Source organism: Numenius arquata, chromosome 5 (assembly GCF_964106895.1).
Source record: "Numenius arquata chromosome 5, bNumArq3.hap1.1, whole genome shotgun sequence".
NCBI classification, from domain to species: Eukaryota; Metazoa; Chordata; class Aves; order Charadriiformes; family Scolopacidae; genus Numenius; species Numenius arquata.
Genome location: NC_133580.1, coordinates 55,304,875 through 55,326,076, shown reverse-complemented (window position 1 = coordinate 55,326,076; position 21,202 = coordinate 55,304,875). Strand labels below are relative to the sequence as shown.

The 21,202-nt window shown below is 35.9% G+C and overlaps 1 protein-coding gene across 1 annotated transcript in view; it reads right to left on the bottom strand.

The window, feature by feature from the left end:
• Positions 1–21,202, bottom strand: part of HTT (huntingtin) — a 76,963-nt gene that overhangs the window by 25,225 nt on the left and 30,536 nt on the right. The window contains exons 23-42 of the mRNA XM_074148136.1: positions 20,567–20,687; positions 20,288–20,364; positions 18,755–18,906; positions 18,174–18,376; positions 17,222–17,348; positions 16,402–16,529; positions 15,631–15,741; positions 14,971–15,048; positions 14,134–14,357; positions 13,469–13,547; positions 13,170–13,331; positions 12,193–12,248; positions 11,255–11,403; positions 10,444–10,580; positions 8,273–8,389; positions 6,292–6,414; positions 5,512–5,750; positions 4,137–4,279; positions 1,906–2,113; positions 1,155–1,296 (exon numbers count right to left, since the gene is read on the bottom strand). Coding sequence (XP_074004237.1) covers positions 1,155–1,296; positions 1,906–2,113; positions 4,137–4,279; positions 5,512–5,750; positions 6,292–6,414; positions 8,273–8,389; positions 10,444–10,580; positions 11,255–11,403; positions 12,193–12,248; positions 13,170–13,331; positions 13,469–13,547; positions 14,134–14,357; positions 14,971–15,048; positions 15,631–15,741; positions 16,402–16,529; positions 17,222–17,348; positions 18,174–18,376; positions 18,755–18,906; positions 20,288–20,364; positions 20,567–20,687 — 2,776 coding nt within the window. The remainder of the gene's footprint in view (positions 1–1,154; positions 1,297–1,905; positions 2,114–4,136; positions 4,280–5,511; positions 5,751–6,291; positions 6,415–8,272; positions 8,390–10,443; positions 10,581–11,254; positions 11,404–12,192; positions 12,249–13,169; positions 13,332–13,468; positions 13,548–14,133; positions 14,358–14,970; positions 15,049–15,630; positions 15,742–16,401; positions 16,530–17,221; positions 17,349–18,173; positions 18,377–18,754; positions 18,907–20,287; positions 20,365–20,566; positions 20,688–21,202) is intronic.

The following is a 21,202-nucleotide window of genomic DNA, read 5'->3' as shown; positions in this document are numbered from 1 at the left end:
AATATTCATATATAATTTTGGTAGCTCTTTTAAAATAATGGCATAAAGTGTGTCTATTGTAATATCACCATCATCATTTTCACATGACAAATTTTCCAAATGCTTTTGATCTTGTTGCAAATTAAGAGATTTATAATAAGTTTGTAAACTATTTTTTTTAAACACTAAAAATCCAGGTTAGAAACAAGTAAACTGAGAAGGTCGATTCAAAGATCCTGCTTTTAATTAAATGCTGTTTGAAATAAACATGCACACAGAGTCTTGTAAAATGTGATTTTCATTTAGGCTGAAATTAAAAAGAAATTTTAAAGATTTCTTACTATTACTGGCCTTAAACACAAGATGAGTAATTTCTGGAAAGGAAATCCAAAGAGATCTGTCAATAATTAATTTTAAATCTACGGAGGCTATGTGATATCAACAAACAGTGCAATGAACCATGAAAAGATCTGTAGAGCTAATAAAGTGATGCTAGAGGCTGACACTCTCCAGTAAAGATGTTTTGGAGCATTCTGATCTGGATCTGGTGACTGAATGTCCGTTAGTACTTGAAGTGCTTCTTAAACATAGCTTTTGGTTTACTTGAATCTGAAAGGAATGCCATTTGCATTCCAATGCAAACCAAAGTGCAAACCAATACTAGATATTACACTAAGATTCACCTCGAAAATTCCCAATGAACTAAAATGCTAGTACTGAGGCAGGAAGAGGCCAAAGCCACAGGAACTGCTCTCATTAGAGAATAAAATGGAATTAAACATTAAAGTAAATCCTCTCCTCTTAAGGTATACAGACAGAAATTTGTTCTGTCCTTGACACTGTGCAGTGCTACTGATATTGGGAAGTCTAACACTACTTACTTAGTGTGCTCCTAGCACCTCACAAGTAAGGCATATGATATCCGGCAGATAATTCTATTGCCCACCAGGTATCCTTTACAAGCAAAGAGAATTCTCAGATCAGAATAGAAAAAAAAAAACCAACAAATGAGGTCATACTAAGCTTCCAGAAGCACCACCTGAAAATAAAATGACTAGTTTCACAAGTCGTCATTTTTTACTTGTAAACCAGACAGATTCGGTTAATGCACATCAGTTATAAAAGACTGTCAGCATAATAACTCAAAATTATAAAATTAATAATTCAAAACTTACAACATAGTCACAAAAAAGAATGAGTGCTCCTCTTCTCACTATCTCTCGATTGCACATGCCACGTTTAGATTCTGAATCCGACTCATCACTGTCTCCAGATATCTGAGGGCTAAGCAATTTAGTAGTAGAAAGACTGTGTCTCCTGCAGAAAGCACATTGTACTTTGTTACTATTTTATTACTATGGCTACTGAAATAATAACAATCAATTCAATTGGAATATCCTACCAATGTCCTTACATAATATTTATTTTCCTAGAAAATTTATTCAAACATTATAGTGCTTTGAAGTAGACACTTTGCTTTCCATGTGCTCTTTACTTTCTAATAATTGTAGCATCACTTTTTTCGTTCCAAGCTTATTACTTCCTTGGACAGTCTGAAGAACTTTTAAATAACCTGTTTAGTTCTTCAGAAGAAAAACATGGGCTACTGCATATCTGGTAGGACCTAATACTGTATTTTATTCTCAATCCAAACCAATGTTCTTGAGGACTTAGTTTAGTGTCAGATTGAAAGTGATGCCTGAGAGCAGAACACATTTCCTTCGTTTGAAGGACATACTGATATCAGAACAGACAATATGTATACACATAGTAAATACAGAACTACATATTTCAGAATCCAAATAGTACTATTCAACAGGCTGACAGGCTTAGCAGAAAAAAAGCTAGATTTTTAAAATATAATTTTAGCAAATATAATTATGAGACACACTACTACTACTACTAGGGATCAAAAACAAATCTTACTTTGGGGTTTGATGCACTTCTGACCACCAGTTGTAGTTGGTATAATTGACAAGAAGCAAGATTTGACACCAGAGGAGAACTAAAGAAGGATGTGTGGGAATCATGGATTGAACAAGGTCACTCAAACTTTCAAGCGTATAGAAACTACCATCAGATCCATCTCCTGTAAAAAGTCTGGTGGCTGCAGCTGTGATTCTTCTAAACATCCCTGAAAAGAATAAAAGCATGTTGGAGTAACAACGCTCCAGTCTGAATTCTGACATTTTAAAATTATTCCAGGTACCCTGAGAATACAAATCTGGTTTGATAAGCCACTACCACTCTTGGAAGAAAGGTATATCCTAAGCGGTTTCACAAATGTAAGGCAAGTCATGGAGTTTGCCCAAGGGCTGGGTGTAAACCAGTAATGACCAGCCCCCAGACTCAATAAATAATGCCTTAGATAGGTTTCATTACAATTCTAGTCTGTCTTCTCAACTTAAACTTTTTGATGCATGACAAAGAAAATCCGATACATGAAAACCCTGACCAAATTTAAAACTGTTAATTATAGACCAGGCTTTTGGGTTTGGGCTTGGTTTTTTTTTGTTGGTAAAGTAAACCACAGAAGTTCTAATTAAGAACCATGCTGTAACTACTATTCTATATGCTAAGGAAGATTGCTTACAAGTATCCTACTTCAGATGAGGGCTTCCCAAATACATTTAGTTGAAACTAAACTGATACCCTTCCATCCAATTTCTAAAGTGCAAAATGTAAACGTTTAAGTGGACAAAAGTCACAACCCTGCATACTGAACACTCAGCGCAAAAACTGAATTTTGCTTTCCACCTTGTTGATTCTGTATTCATATGCCAAAACAAAGGGTGGGAAAACAAGGAAAATGGACAAACTTAAAGTCGTCTAAAGGTACAGGACTTTTTGAATTTCTAGAAGAAGGTAAGATCAGGGAAAAAAGGGTTTCTTCAGAACCAGTTAGAAACCAAAAGCTAATCAGAATAATGAAGGAGATCTGTAGTGTTGCTTGCTTGCTTTGCCAGATATACAGAAGAACGAAGCTGTAAATTCCACAGCCACGAAGACCAGTTTAAGCTGCCCCCATGACCGATAAATATGCAATGTAAATAGCAAAGAATGGGAAAAATAACTGAGTCTCAAAACTCAGGCCCACTACCTAGCAAGGCAGTGCTATTAGCATTCCAGCTTTCTGCTTTTGCGGTAATTGCACCATCTAGTGACTTTCTACAATCATGAAAGCCACTGCATGCTAATCTTTTTCTTTGTGTATGCATTTTACTTCTACTAACTTCAAAGTAGAAAACTTAAAATGTTCATTTCTAATCAGGTAGCTTCCTACAGTTGAATACACAGGAGTCAGCAACGCTCACATTTTGAAAAAACTATAATGGGTGAGAAGACAAAACATCCAAGTAGATGTGCTCTAGTCAATCCTGCTTTAGCAGGGGAGTTGGACTAGATGATCTCTAGAGGTCCCTTCCAACTCTGACAATTCCGTGACTCCATGAACAGTGGCTAAAAATGACAGAAGATCTTAGTCTATGTTCCCAGACGCAAATTGCTATAAGCTGCACCTGTAGTTAGAATATAACTTGAAAAGAAAAAAATTCATAAAGGTTTTAATTGAACAAAAGAAAAGTATTACAAATCAGGTACTTACTTAGTGCCTAAACTAGTGACTAACTAACCTAAGCCTAAACCTGAAAGAAAATGCTATGACATGAAAATACAGCCCAGGTGTCTGAAAAATTTCCTTCTACTCTGCTACACTATATAAGGTAACTACATTACTACTACTACTATTTAGAGTTGTTTTGTAGTATTACATGAAAATAATTTGTAGAAATCATGCAATACACCTATCTGTAACTCAGTATTTTAAGCCTGGACATACATACCAAACTCCAAATTGAGAAAAAACATAAGAAATACAGCCCCAAACTTGGAATGCTTTGCATTTTTGTTCTGAGAAATTTCAGACAGTTAAAGGGAGAGATGAGAAGTCAGTAGTCGCATTTTGTTACATTTTGGTTCCACAAAAAATGTGTCCAGCATGCACAAGCACAAAGTTGATGAGATTCTCTATACTAAGTAGGATAGAATGTCTTCAGCACTTACAATATTCCTTCTCAGTAGTTCAATGCATTCAACAATTGTTGAAAAACCACCTTGCCACTGTATGCTACAACACAAGGCATTGTTTAACGTATTACCTGATTTGAAGATATGTATTAAGCACATAAGCAGCGTGCCTAGCTCCTGGCAGTAGAAAGTATGTTGTTGCTCATTCATGTCCACTTTCAACTGTTTGGTAACAATATCTTCCAGTAGAATGCCAACCAGTTGTAATAAGAACCTTGAAAAAACCACGTATGCAATCAACAGAAGAACTATCAATGCAACATCTCAGAACAAGATGAGGTTTGCCCATGAAACTCAGAAAATTTGAAAAATAAAATATGAAGTCCTTGTGCATTCATCCTAAATAGGATGCTCAATTAAGTGTTACAGAACAGGCTGACCTGAAACAAATCTGATAGTATTCATCAGCTAAAGTCATGATAACATGCATACACAGCCCACCTCACTGACACAGCAAACATTCAAAATGCTACAGTGTCTTTATAATAATTTGCAAGGAGCTAAACATACACAATGACAGCTACCACAGCTCAGGTGAGAAACGGTAACTCAGCAAGTCACAGTAATTCAGCCGTGTACAGCCTCATCCATCCACACTCTACCACACAGGTTCCATATCAAACCTCTAGCCAGGGACAAAAGATCAGAAGAAACACCAAAAAAGGGCATGTGAGGAAAGTCATCCTTGCTCCTGTCCATTATCGTTCCTCAACTCACTTCCTGTTGGACATAAGGTCACACTAAGGGAGTTCAGAAGCCCCTTTTCCCTCTACCCATCATTCAGCTCACTGTGACGGTAATAAGAAACACCATTTTATTTCTATCTGAATTTCCATACTTGAATAAAAACTTGTTATTTTCTTAAGCAAGGAGCTATTTCAAATGCTTCCCACTACATTAAAACATTACGCTTTAGTGACAAACATTATGTCAACATAATACCATCTCCACCTCTCCACGCTTCTTTTGCCTGAAGTTTGTCACTCTGAGGGCATCAGCATGGGAAGCTAACCAGATAAAATAGGAAATAAAGATCAGGACCAACTTAATAGATTGAAATCTATCTGCTGCCAAGATTCTAGTACAGAACCTGGGCTTCTACAAAGGAGATGGCTCGTCTCTCAGTCCCCACACAGGGAGGGAAGAAAGGGTTAATCAATTAAGTTTTTGAGCCTGATTTTACTAAGTCCAAGATTCACCCATTTTAACAGCTCCATTAGGTCCTTCACTTGGCTCAAGAAGAGGTACCAAAACAGTCCAAAGTCCCTACTACAAACTGCTCATCTCCTCCCTCTACTGTCCATCTCATTCCTTCCTCCACACACACTCCTCTCATATCAACTTATTAACAGACTTTATTCCTATCAGATAACACTTCTACATATTGCACAATATATATGTGATTTCTCAGAAATCTTGATTTAAGTTATTCAAGAGACAGCATACCTAGAAAACGTCTCTTCAGGCAGATATTTAGCCTGTTTAAGCTCAGTGCGATCTTCTGGTGCAGGTAAGTTATTTTCTCCACGTCTCAGTCTGTTAATTGCTTGACATGAAATCAAATACGGTGAGAAGGAAAGCTCTTGTATACGGGATAGAACAATGTCTTCTGTTGACTGTGAAATCAGAACTCTAAGGATAGCCAAAATTCCAGAAATCCATAGTTGAACAGTGCTCACTGATGCCTAACACAAACACAAAAATGCAGAAGATGTGTTGAATACCTTTGAAGTTAAACAAACAGAGGAATCTATTAAAAAAAAAAATTAACATTTTCATTAACTGTTGAATAAAATCAGACCCTTTTGAGAATGGAGCAAGTAGAAATAACTTTTATGTTCAGGTCTTCCAAAATGCTGTTCTTGTGGCAACTGTCAAGCTTATATTCACTCTGTTAAACAATCTCTCAACTATAAAACCAGTACAAATACTTGCATAAGAAAAATGTGATTTACCTCTTAAATTGCATTCTAGAATTTATTATAACAGTATGTTTCTCTACATTCCTGATCCTCAAAATACAAAATGAAGGCAAGTGATCCATAAGCAGAACATTCCTGCATAAAGAGCTCCCAGTTGGTAAGTCATATTAGTTCCAACTGATTATTTCCCAAAATCTGCTGCAGGTACTTTACACCACATTGCAAATTAAGAAAGAGAAACACATTCTCTTTTGTTTTGCATAAAATGCATCAGATTGATTCTTCTCTGGAAACAACTGCTTACCATTGTCTTAGGAGTAACAAACATACTCCTTAAAAGCATGTCCACAGGGCGAAGGGATGAAGGAGCCAAAATTTCAAACAAAGTGTTCAATACTCCCAGAGCATCATGAGAGTCTATATGCATCTGCAAAAGAAAAACACAAAACTAATTTGTAACTATCCACTAAAGGTAACTGCAACACAAAATTACAGATTACCAAAAAAAAAATTACCAAATTTAAACATTTCTATGACAACCTGTGTGTAATAAAGCTGCCCTTTACAGTACAAAATTTAGAGCAACCAAAAGCTATGAAAGGTAAATTAAAGTTTCTTTGCAGGCCTTCCTATACAGGAGTTTTGAGAACACAGACAAAAAATCTACCATATGAAATTCAATATACACACCACATATATTTTATTAGCAGAAATATGCCATATTCAGAATGGTACCAAAAGACTGACATGTCATAAAATCTAAAAACTTTTCTCCTCTCTGGACATCCTACCAGGCGTATGTATAGAGAGCAAAGCTGGTCATGAATAAACTTAAGCAGGTAACTAGGAGAAAAAGAAAACCTAATCATCAGAGAAGTGATCTCCTATGATGGTATTACACTGCAGCAACAGAGGCAGAACACCTCACTTGATCAGTTTTTTTAGATAAATTATAAAACAATCAACTGCAAAAAGCAAAGGACTGGACTCAATCTGGATGACCTTATCTTGCCTAAATAATTTGACAGTTGAGCACACGCAGATTCATACAAACCAATGGCAATTTCAATTTGCCAGCATATTAGCTTTTCTCAAAACCTGTTGTCTGATCCACAATAACTGCCCACCCTCCCCAGCCATGAGATCTCCTCATGGGAGTTGGGATCTGCCATCATGGAGCAAAGGACATTAAGGGTACAATTTCACTAGTTTTATTTTTTTATCCTTGAAGTAAGTGTTTCTAATTCCAGGAAATTCTGTAACAAATACAAGTCCTCTGTTGCTTAGGGAGCAGCACTGAAAAAACTTTCTCCTAAAAGGAGTTATCTTTTCTTCCCAGATACAAAGGGCCCACTCCCCATCCCCAGTGTGCAGTCCAGTGAAAGAGATGCAGACACTGGAGGGAGCCCAGGAGAAAGCTACGCAGATGGTTACAGGCTTGGAGCATCTGTCATACAAGGGGCAGCTGAGATTGTTCAGCCTGGAAAAGGCCTAGGGGGATCGTTATCAATGTGTTCAAGTATCTGACCAGGGGAAGCAAGAGGAGGAGATGACATAAGTACAGAAGAGCGAGCCAGAATCTTTTCAGTGGTATCCAGGTACCAGGATGCAAGGCAACAGGCACAAGTTGAAATACAGGAAATACCATTTAAATACAGTTCTTATTTACTTATTTGTTTTCCACCTGTGCGGACGCTCAGATATGGAGGAGGTTGCCCAGAGAGCTTACAGAGGCTCCATCCTTGAAGTCAAAATTTGACTAGACATGGTCCTAAGCAACCTGCTCCAGTAGACCCTGCTTTGAGGGGAGACAATACTTAGAGGTCTGTTTCAACCTCAACTATTACATGATTCTGTGATTTATTAATGCACTTTTGGACTATGTTTTTCCATTCTCCTCATTAAAAAGCCCTGCAACTAGACTCACTGCAGTTATAAAAAAAATAATATTGATATTCTATAAATACGGGAGAATCTTCACCACCATTTAATAAGTGCTCTGATATAATAATGTTGTAAGAGAAGTAGAATAAGCTTCATCTGGAAACAGCCTCAAAGATACTGCAAGTATGTCATGCATTTAAATATGACCTTCACACTTCAAACACTTAGTTTACCCTGCAGTAATTGTTTTTCTGGATGTGGCAACCACACTTCTAAGAAAATCTGTCTTCGTATTTAAGAAAAAAAATATATCACAATACCCAAAGCCATTACTGATACATACATACACTATAACAATTATATTAGATGGGTATAGATTAAAAAAAAAATCACGTAACAACCTGTTGTTTTGCAAGCATTGGGAGAATGATGTCAGCTATTTGCCGGGACAATCTTTTCCACTTGTCTTCATTTTCTTTATGACACTGTTGCAATACTAAGATGAACATTTCTAGCACCTGCGGAAAAGTCCAAAAAAATGGAAGTAAACACCCACACTAACAGAAAACATTTAAGTAATACTGTAGTGGGAAAAATATTTACTGTTTCATCCATCTGCCAAAAAGCAAATAGAAAAGAAAACTCACATGAGAAATCATACTATATTTTTAAACCCCCATTTTCACATTAGAAGTTTGTTCTTAGTTATGACTATTTTAAGAATTTTCCAGTTACTTTTATAAACTAGAAAAAAATGCTTTCTGGGTCCTTGCTAAACAGCATTTGCCAAATGATTACTCAAACAACTGGAAACGGGATAGTAAATCTAAATGCTGCATCACACACTCAACAAAAAGGGGAAGAATGAAGAGCAATTTCCCATGTGCTTACTCTTTCTTTACCTAAATAAAGTTTAAATTCTGTCAAGGAAACGGAATAGACATTTTTAGGGAGCTCATTCACCTGAGATACGTTGCTTTCATATAAAAGCGTACAGGTGATCATGTAACAAAGCACACCAACAGCAAGGATCACTCTAGTAGCTGAACGTGCAATCAGTTTGAGGGTTATAGAGACCACACTTTCAAGGATAGAACAGGCCAAAGACACAGCAAGCAGGAATATTAGGATATGGATTGGGAAGTGGAACAGAAGAATCTCGTTCAGAAAACTAGTTAGATGGAACACTAGTAAAAAAATTCAAGTAGTTCAGATTCAGAAATGCAGCCAATTTAAAAAAAAAAGAAAAGAAAAAAAAAAAGAGACCACCAGGTGACTTTCTTCCCAAAAAGCTTTCTCATGAGAAGAGAGGAGCAATGCTGGGCTGCATGACTTGAACTCTGGAGCAACAGGGATAGTAGCTACAGTTGTAACAGAAAAAAGTTAGAGGCTGCAGCTCTCGGAGCCTCTAAAATTACAGGGACACCACTGCAGAACATCACAGCCACAGCCAGGGAACAGGAGAACTGCCCAGGGGTTAGCTTATGTGTACTGCACCAGCACAAGGGGACAGAATAAGAACTACAAATGGGATGGTGTGGGAAGAGCAGTGCATGGGTGGTCTTTAATAGGTTAAGTGTGTCAGGAGGGGATGTGACAGCAATTGCAGTACCTTATGTAACACAAAGTTATTCACTATTTCACATCATGTGTCTACAGAGTGTCATTTCATATAGTTATATTAGTCATTTTATGATTATAAAACTACAAATTCAAAAGAAAATGTGGATACACAAAATTACCCCAATCTGAACATGCAGTTCTAGCAAATTATTTTGACAAGATGTACTGTCTTTTCCTCCAACTCTTCTCAGAAAATACATTGCTTACATTAGCATACACTACAATTGCATTTTCACATGATGAAAGTAAAAGCATATTAAGTTTGTTAAGCACCTGAATAAGCAATAAGATCCCATGTTAATTATGTCACTTCTCTTAAAATTACTTTTATGGTTCTCTTTTAAACAAAGTGTATTGAAGAAGGTCGTTCTTATACTGTTACAAGGGAGAAACATGTTTTCCAGATCCATGAGTTCTGGGGCAAAGCAGTAAATGCTAACAACTGTCTACCAGTTTCATTACCTTATTCAAATAATTCATATTTTAAAATGTTATTGAAGATATTGCTGTTGTACAGCAATACCTAAACCATCTCTATGTAGCACGTTTGCTACATTTAATCCTGCCCTCTCTTCCACTTTTACCCCCATTCTTTAAGTTTCTTGAATCCCATTTTATTGTAAGCCTTCTATTAACCTTCTGTATATTCAATCTGAAATGCAACCAAGATCGCGATCTTAACCGGAGCTTTTCAGAGCTTTGTTACCCAGGCTTGACTATAAAATCCCACAGACATGTTACTTGACTTAAAATACTGATTTGTATTGCAGCAGCTTTCCTCTATCCCCAAAAATCTTTGCATACTCTTTCTGTGAAGAAAGATCACAGAGTCCATCTATTCAAGTTTCCCACAGAATTTCATTAATGCTGCCCAAACCATTTTTAGCAGTCAAAGCAGTGTTACCCTTTTATAGATCATAAACAGGAACACTTTGCTGTCCTCTCTTACCTGATGGTACTGAATAAGTCTCAGCAGCATTGACACTACCACCTCCTTTTGCGTTTCCAACTCTTTTCCAGCATCAGCTTTGTTTGTTCCTCTTAACACAAAGAGATCATGAACAATAGGTTGCAAAGCTGGTATTGCTGAAATGAGATTTGTTTGTTTTAGCATGAGACAAGTCACTCGAGCAGTGTTTTCTTGTTTTAACAGTTCAGCTACTGAGAGTAAACTGTGCTTTAGTTTAACAAAGGTTTTACTCATCCCTAAAAAAAAAAAAAAACAAAAAACACACACCCACACACACCCCACTCAAAAATCCCTCCAAACCACCAAACTTGCCATGTATAACGATGTCTATTGTTTTAATTCTAGTAGAAAATTTCTATTATGGACATATTTGCCCATTCTCATAGAACTAAAATAGGTATTTTTATAAAGTATTTCTCAGCAGAATCACTGGAAAGTATGACAGAGATGCTTCTACTTAAAAGACTGAAAGTGGAAGGAAAAGTAAGGGGACTGAAAATTAAAATCAAAGCCTTTAAAGTACTGCTTTGTCGTGAACTTACTACCTAATAAAATTTCAAATAAAAGCTGTATTGCTATTATGTATGGCGCAAAACATGGGGTAGCAGTGTTAGTAGGGTGCAATAAACTTCCCGAAGGAATTGAGACTTATTTCATGTACTAAAAATTTAAAAGCTAGTGTCTTCTGGCACAATCAGTATGATTACAGTTTTCTATAGCTTAGTATTCAATACTGTTTTTATTGCTGAACTATTACTAATACCAGTGCTTTTTTTTTTTTTATAATTACCATGTGTAACAGCTTTCCTCCCACTGGCCATGATACCATCACAGAGCTGAATGATCTTAGGAATTCCGATTATCTGTTTGGAATGATATCGCTCATAAGACAGCAACACCAGGAAAAAAAAGATGTTTGGAATAATTGCCTCAGACTCCCTGAAGACAAAAAAAACCCAGAAGTGTCAAGTTTGAATTGTACAATTCTGTTCAAAGTGAATCTTTTTACAGTAAGATTTTTTTTAAGAATGTGTTGTTCTGCTTTCATACAGTATTTCTGTAATTTTTGTGCCCTGTTCTTTACTATGCCTTTTTTTCCAAGGAATTTCTTTCAAGCTTGGACCACTACATAGTTCCTAATATTACAGCATACTACCAAATGCACATGACACACATTGGAGTATTTCTGTAGGAGAGTAACAGAGCAAAAAACCCACCTATCTCTTCATACAAACTCAAGTGTGAGAGAAAAACAGAAAAAGCTGACAACAAAATTTCTACTGCATTGCTTATGATCTATTAGGTACTACACAAAATGTACCAGGTTATCAGAATGAAAAAAAGATTCACACCAAATCCACAATAGGAAGAAATAGCTCTCACTTCAGCAACTGAATCCTAGCAATGAAATGCTGATTCCTGAGAGCGCAGTTGGGGGTGGTGGTGTGTGTCCTAAAAGAATGGCTTTACAATACCAAATGCAGAAACAGCACAACACAGCTTAAGATATTTTTTTTCCATGCTACTTGCCAATTTCTTCAGCTACACGGAACCTAAATCATCTAAAAGGGATACCACTGGAGCCTGAGAATAAACAAGCACATGGCCCAGAAGGTAACTCTCCCTTTTTCATACAGCAGAAATAACCAGCAAAACTAATCAGTACACGCTTCAGAACAAGACAGTTGTAAACCCACACAATTCAAAGGATCTTCACTAATTTCATACCTGAACTGTCCTACTTCAATGTATTCAAACTGCTTTAGCACAAATCCAATAAACACCTGAAGAGAGAATAAAGCATACAAGAGATAGAGACATTAATTTCCATTTGAAATAATTTTGACAGTTATAAAGGGGTGTGCTTTGAAAGGAGAGAAAGAAAAGACCGACACTGAAAATCATTTTTATGTATAGTTCCTTCTACTATGTTATGAAGCGTCCCCTCTACAGTTACAGATCTTGAGAATGTTGTTAGAGTTTATTACGGTTTGCATGAACTTATGCCATGTTTTACCTAGAGCCTATATATTTTTATCTCTCTCACTCACGTAACACACTATTTGAGCCATTACAGCTAAGAAGTTAATAATCAACCAAAAATCTAGCTCTATACCAAGATAAAATCCAAAATATTCATGCACTGAAAAGATTTCTCTGTGTACAAACTTACAGGAAAGTTATGTATTGCAACTCATACTAGTTTATAAACCCAAAAATACTGTAGTAAAGGAAACACTTAAAGTTTATGTTACAAATTTACTGCTTATAAGGACAATGACACAGACTACTGTATTTGCCACTAGCTTCCCCTTACCATTAAAATCAAACAATGGTTGTTAAGCACGATGCTCACTATCAGTCATACGGAAGTCCATGCTCTCAATACAGAAAGAAGGTATTTCTATTTGTAAATGAAGTTTTACTTAACAACACTGTATTATCCACATCGTCTTACTCCTAAAGTCAATCTGATGACCACTTCTTAAATATTTGTTGCAGAGCTTAGGAAGTAATTTATATGCAATAGAAAACTAGAAATTTGAAGCTCTTTGTGGCTGGGGGGCAATTGTGTCTCACCTTCCAAGTCTTTATTTTCACCTATAGTACAATGAATGGATTGCTGTAAGTATTTTTGCCGTAAATATGACGCCTATTGGTGATATTACTATATTAAAAATTTGCAAAAATGGTGAGGTACCAACCTGATCTGAATCCAGAAGACAGTAGTTAACTCGTAGCTGAACCAGTTGAGCAAGCAAGTCTAAAACTTGTCTCTGAAGCTGTACCGATGTTGTTGTAGTATATTGTTTCAATGCTTTTATGACAAGGGGTTCAAATAAACGAATGTGATTGTGAATAGCATTCTGTAATAGAGAGATTTTAAAGTAATCTAATATCTGAACAGGTCTCTGATTCAAAACCAAATTAGGTTTCAAAAGGAGGAAAAAAAATAATTTAAATCTAAGGCACAGCTCTTTCAGGAGTACATAGATACAAGTACCTTATCAGCACGATGTTTTGCTGCACTGGTAATGCTAGTTTTCAGCTGGGTAGAAACCTTTTGCAGCACATCAAACCATCTGTCATAAAAAAACCAAAAAAACCCATACACATTAAAAAAAAGAAAATGGAGGGACAAACACACTCTCCTTAGATGCATATTGTTGTACCAACGTCAACTTTTCTTTATCTACTTGACTGCTTCAAGAATCTTAGTAGAACAGAGACAACCTACAGTACACTTTGATCAGATCACATTGATTTCTGGATAGCAAACATCTAGTAAAGAAAGAGTTTCTGGTCTTTGCTTAGTCATTCTTCTGCCTTTCCTTTAAGACTACTGACTACTTGCTACAATTAGCAAATTAATGAAATAGTTTTGAAAACAAGCATTTTAAACTATTACGCTTTTAAAAAAACTTAAGTGACACCTGTTGTAATGATTTAGCTTTAATTTGGAAAACACATTAGTGATAATTAATACAGTGTTGCATTCAGGATCTCACTACCAAGACAAATTACTCTGCTTAAGTCTGTAAGAAATAAATAATACACAACACACTAATTTCAAGTTACTTAGCTTTCCTATGATACTTGCATTTATGAAAAACAATAAAAAGAGATTCTAATTCAAGTTAACATTATATCATAAGGGAAGAAAGTTACCCTGAAGCATCATGTTCCTGTTCAGCCTGGACCATATTCCTTAGACTAGCATCAGCAAGGGCTTGTGTAAAGTGTGTGTATGGTGCCATGAAGCAATAATGATAGAGACCAGGTCTCAAATTGGAAGAACCTAAGCGTTGAGCTTTGCCTTGAGCTTTGCTGGGGTTTGAAGACAAGCCATCATACTGAGAAGCCAGATTTGTCCCAAACAATGTTTTCAGTAACTAGAGAAAAAAAAAATTGGAAGGAAAAAAAAAGTTAAGATTTCAGAAAAAAAATACTTGAGAACTCATCCTCCCAAAGGATTTAAGAGGAAAGGTCAAAGTGCACACCAGGGATCACATAGTCAAATACAAGAAAACAGAGAAAAGAAACAATCTACACCTCATCCAATAAGATATGATTGTTTTTGCAACTGAAGCTATTTCCATGTGACAACTCCAAATAGTCTACTAAAGCTTGCCTTCCACCAAAATTAAACTTTGATGACTTGAACCCAAAAGTTTAACTGGAAGCCTGCAAGAAATCCATCAGTAAAGCAATTCTTTGCTTTCCAGGTTTTCATGTAGTTAACTGGCTATAGAACACTTTTGGGAAGGCAGGAAACAAACTCCTTTTCTGATCATTAGCTGAATAGTTCTTTGAATTGGAAGCACTTTAAGAAAAAACTGTATTATTCAGATGGTATCCAGTTTCACAACAAGTAATGAAAATTAAACAAAAAACACGCTCTTTGCTCCACCTGGGCACAGTTCCCTCACAAGAATGGCCAGTCTTAGTATCCAACTGATAACTACAGGACATCAAGATTAACACACAAAAAAATTACCTCCTTACCTGCTGTACACAGACTGTTGCCATAGTTGGTTCTCTGTTGAAACATGATTTTAGGTATCCCAAAATTTCTTCTACACACTAGAAAAAGCAGAAAAACAAGTGCACCTAATTGCAATTATCTCCATTACATAAAGCATTACTATGAAAACCGGACAATAACAAAGAGTTTTTTTACTAAGTAAAGCTACACTGATTTAAGGGAAATTGTGGAAGTACATAAAGAAATAAAAATGTAAGTTCTGCCTCCTAGTCCTAAAAATACCACAATGCCTAACACCACAGTTAAGGAGAAAAAATATGATGACACAGGAGAGGAAGGAGAGCAGTATGCCTTTTCATATTTTGTATATTTAACATGAGTATATTTAAACATATTAGTATACTAAGAATGACTGAAGGCAAACCATCTTCCTAAAAAGAAAAATCTCCACGTGTAATTTAAACAGCAAAAAATAAAAATTACTCCTGTTTTCAATAGCAGCAATTTAACCCAGAAAATCTGCTTTGGCACTTTACCCAATTGTGGTAGCACAATGCTTCTAGGACTACTGTCTCTCTCAAGAGTACCAATTCTAAAATCAATTATATGCGCTTTTTCCAGTAAGGACCACAGATATTAAATAACTTTACCACAAAAGAAAAAACACACAAATCTTATACCTTTCCAATGTCTTGAAGAGTAGCGAATTCCAATATTTGAGACAGAACATCTAAGGCAGACCGTAAGAAACATCCAAACTTTTCATTACTGTTCTGGAGATCCAAAGTAACCTGGTTCCAAAAAGTAGACACACTTTTTCTTAACAATTACTTGACAAGGAGATAAAGATTACAGAAAGAAGTGGGCACTGACACAAAAATTTCTTTTTTTCTTGCCTAAAATTTCAGCATGGTTCAATCAGTACCCCTGACAGCTTAGACTCCCTTATGAATTGTTGGAAAGGTACGACTTAATTTTGACTAAAAAGCATCCAGGGAGGCCTAGGAGGTTCGCAAGTAATGGAGAAGGGATAACATTTCTCAGAAACACAGTAGGTGTAATAAGAATTCACCTACTGAAGTGTACAAATCAGACCACCAAGTCCCTAGGGAATGCATCTTCTATTACCTGAAGTAATGAGGAAAAAGCTTACCCATCCTGGAATAAACTGCAGAGAGAACAGACATTGGGATCCATTCAGAATTGCCAAGCCAGCGAAGGGTCATTTGATACGAACATTAGTGACAAGCAATAGGGTGACAATGCCTATCAGGGTTTTTTGGTTGGTTGTTTTTTGCTTTTATTGGTGGTGGTAGTGACTTTTTTTTTGTGGATAAACTGTTTACACAGGCAAACAAGCGAGTCTTGATACAAGCAGAGCCATGTTTAAAAGAAACACAAAGTGGTTACCCAACCATGTTCTAATTCAACCAAACAATATCATGCAGTACCTTATAATTAGCATGGGTTGCTTTCAAGACATCATATAACTTCAGGTATGATGGAAGATGATAAAAGCTTCCCACTGAAGATGATTTACTTGTTGGAACAGGCCCAGAAGCATCAGTTTGCCTAGTAGCTTAAAAATATATCATAGATTAGAACAACACATTTTTTCTAGGGTGCTGATGTTACGTATACTCAACATAATTTACCATATCTAAATTATTAGACAGCATGAATTTTTCAATCTGCGTGCGTATTTTAAACCGCAAAAACACAAGCTGTCCAACTAGAAAATGAACTAGCATACCAAGAAACTAGCCCTCTGAGATAAGAGAAATTAACCCAAAGGGTTTATTATTGAAGTGCAAGTACAATTTATGAAACAGAATTAACACCCGTTTCCTTCACTCATTACTAAGAAAAAGAAAGTTTTCAAGATTCATAATCTTGTTTCCAAGAGCAATGTAAGCTACTCCTGCAAAAAGTTGCAGAGCAACTTTCAAGCTTCTTTTAATTAAAATACATGCAAAAATTACTTCTTAATTTTAGTCAATAGCTAAGCAGATTCAGAAAAACAGTGAGGAAAAGGATTCAGAAGCACCCTGCCTCTGAAAAGTACAGTTAATTTTCATTAAAAAAAAAAGTAAAGAAGCCCCCACCCGCAGCTGCCTTTTCTGCAACGTAGCACTGAAAGGAACTTCTGACAGTAGGTCTGCCAGCTGTTTAAACTAAAACTTCAGAAAACAAGTTACTCAGTTTTATTTCTTCTCTCTACGCCATAATCCTCCCACCTGAGTATGGTTAAGAGGAGTAAAGTGTACTTACCTGGACTCGTTTCACCACCCTTTTTAGGGCTCATGGGCACAGATGCCTGTTCGACAGACTCCCTCTCTTTCCCCTTCCTCCGAATTGGACTAAGGGAAGGTGGGTTTGTGAGAGAAGGTAACGCTGCCTGGAATGAAAAGAAGCTTTATTGATTTGTATGCACAAGTAGCTTTTCTCCTACACAAATACAAGCATATTCATCTTTTGTTTAAACTCTCCTTTATTTGACTGTCAGTTAAATTGTCTCAGCTCTCAAGTTCAGGACATGAATTTCCTGAATGAAAAGGAAGAAGCTTAATATATCCCCTACTTCCCTTCTCAACTTCAGCATCAGCCAATGAGATGGAATTAGAGCTCAATGACTAAAATTTCTTTTGATTCCAGACAAAGAGCGTCAAAAAATATTTTCAAAATTCTAAAATATGAAGAAATCAGTAATTCTAATAACATCACCTTACAGTCACTAAATCAGTCTCAAAATGTAGCTGCCTCAAAACAAAACCCCACACCCAAAAGTACCTCATAGGAGCTGTTTAGAAGTCAAAATATTTTGCAGGATATTCAAAAGATAGAAGAGTTATTTTAAGCCCCAAAAGGAGCTCAGCGTATTACAGCCAGCCAACCAACTCAAAAGTAAACAGATGTTTGCCAGAACACGCAATCAAATACTCCATGAACCATAGTCACTCCTCACTGAAATTCCAAGTGAAGTCACCAGGAATAAAAAGTTCAAAATTTAAGGTAATATTACAAACACTGCAGAACTAAACAAAAAGCTGTTGTTGGAAGAATAACACACGTTTTTTTCATGTTACTTGCATTCCTACACATAGTAGTCATATTATCAACGCATAAGATAGTTACCTGTATGGACTCTGAAATGCCTTGAAGAGGTCTGTATGACAACAGTATTTAAGTCACACAATTTTATTTATTTATTTCTAATACATACCTTTACTGCTGGGCCAGGAGCAACATCATCCATTACATGTGCACAAATATTAATGACCTTCAGCAGATGGGAAAAGAGTTGTTCTACTAAAGTAACAAGAGTTCGATCTGCTAGAGCTGGCCAGGGCTCCTCCTGCTTTGCAGCACCTTGGTTTGAATCTTCTTCGGCGCTCCAGGGATTCTTTAAGCACTTGGGAGCACTTGCTGACATAGGAATCCCATTATTTAAAGAAAAAGAAGATAAAAACTTGGAATTAAGTATCAGAAATTTTTAGAAGCGTATCATTTCTACATGAGCAGAAATTCAAATAGGGAAAAGTGAGCCTATGTTTTCAAACCCAGCATCAATGTTAATTCTTTGTACCCAGCCTGTACTAAGCATACTGCACATTCTCTCTGGCAACTAAAGGAAATTTGCAACTTGGAAGCAGTATCTTTTAAAACCTCCTGAGTGCAAGAAGTTCCTGCTTTATTTCTTCTGCTCAATCTTGCAAGTATTTTGTTGCGTGCCATCAGAACAGGGTGAGATAAAAGCCTTCTGATACTAATGGTAAAAATAACAGGACAATTGCTCTGCCCTACCTGCAAGCAAGTTTCCAGTCAAAATCAAAGCATCCTGATGTGCAGAGAGGTCCAGTGGGAACCACGCTGATGAAAGAAGAGACAGGACCATCCCGGCCATTCCAATGGTGCAGCCCTTCTGAGCTTCATCTGAAGGACTTGGCTGGGAAACACTGAAAGTTTAATTTTGGAATGTCATGACTTTTTTTCCTCGCTTGCAGTAAGGTTAAAATCTTAAGAAACCTAACAGTTAAGTAGACTGCTAGTCTAAAAACATCAGTGCTACAGAAATACACATTTAACACTCAAGTAGGACTTTAAACATTTGCAGCAAAGACCTGACAATACTTTGTATTCTTGAAGAGCTGTTACTTTTGTTTTTTAAATAGCAAATATCAAAGCTGCTAGTGACATCTACTGATAAACTGAAGAATTCTGCATTTAATTGATAACCAGTATGGTCCTGAACTATCTCCAGTTAAAAGTCTTGAGCGTATAGGCAAGGTAAGGATGGGAGACATAAGCTGTAGTATTGCAATGTAATCAATGTAAAACAATAAGATATTGTTTTAAAATCACAAGAATTTAATTAAACAATTGTAATCCATCAAATTATCTAGATTTATGCGTGGACTCTATCCAAGATTGTAATTTGCTGCTTCATTCCATATTTCCCTTTACAATAATTTTAAAATCAAATTTTCCCACACAGCTCAAGTTTCAAAATGAGAAGGCAGAGATTACCAAAAGACATTTGTCAGAATACTGTGCGAATTACACACATCATTTCAAAGCTGTAAGACCTGCACTAGCTTTCTTTCAGGTAAAGACTTTATGCAACCTCTAAATAAAGGGATTCTTTCAGGATATTTTTTAATTAAAAAAACCCAATCTTCTGGTGTAGTCACTCTGGTCTAATACAACTATAGCCATTTCAGAAAATAAAATTTACACTAAGTATAGTTATTATTTTGACAAAGCTACAGAGGTAGTTATAGTATTTTTGAAAAAAAATATTTCATATGCAAGTGTTGTTTACTTTACATAAGACTTAGAAACCCATGAATTAATTCATGTTGAGTTGTACAGAGTTCGAATGCAGCAATTCCCATAGCTTTTTAATCATAACTATAATACTTAAGACAGAAAATTTTGGCAAAATTCTCATGTTATTAACCATATTATTATATTCCTATTACCCAGAATGACACATTTGTATCATATATCACAAAAATAACATGTATCATAAACATGTATCACAAAAATAACATGTACATAAACATGTATCACAAAAATAAAATTACAATCCAATTACAATAAAATTACAATCCAAAATAAAATTACAATCCAAATTAGTACGAACATGGGACAAAAATTTGTGAAGAAGGAAACAGAGGTAAGGGCAAAGGCTATGTCATTGTGTCACTGATGAGTACGTGCCAAAATAAGCTTAACAGCATATATCTAAACCAGGACTTCTGATACCTAAATAATTGTACTTCTGTTTCACAAACATGACTTTCAGAAGCTTGAATAACAGATGAGGGAACATACCCACAGTGCCACCCCATGCTCCAGGTGCAGACTGGAAATGTTGTGGAGAGAAGGCACAAAGCTTCACAGCAGCCAAACTGAAAAAGTCAACACCTGAATCAGTTTCATCACTGGAAGAGTTAGCAACAACAACAACAAAGTATCTTAAGACTTAGAATGAAATATATTACTATTGCCACTGCCACAGTAGCAAAGCTGTAGATGCCAATATAGCTAGGATACAATTAAAAAGCTAGTCAAAAAAGAAAAGTCAGCCACTATAGTAATAAGGAAACTCACCGTAAGTGCTCTTGTAGTGGATATTGTCAATGCATGAGAAATTGCTGCAATAACCCTTGAGAGATTGTTTTCCATAGTGACATCAGTTGGACTTTGCAGCATATTGTAACCTCTATATGTTCTGAAATAAAAATATTTATACCGCTAAAACATGTACTTAAAAAAAGAAACACCTCAAAATGACTATGGCTTAAGGTACTATTACATATTTTATAGGGTGCTTATAAAATATAAAATTGGGAGAACACTCTAAATAACACCTTATTATATTTTAATGTTTTTGTACTAGCAAAAGCAATTTAGTTTATAAATAAAATGTCTTTGTTAGCAAACAGAAGATCAACTCTCAATACTTGAACTAAGTGCTTTAGAAATCACCACCAATTTAACATTGAGTCTTTGCTTTTGCTCAAATCCATCTAACATTTTTGCAAGTTCACAAGCTTTGGATTATTGCTGTAGAAAATTAACTATTTTGTACTTCAAAATACACAATGTCCACAAAGTTCTATAGTTTCCATATTACAGTATATAAATCTCAAGTGCCACAATCAAGATTATGTATGAAAACGTATATTAATTAAAAATTTGTATGACAAACTGACAGAAGCGAAGAGCCCCCATAAATATATATAC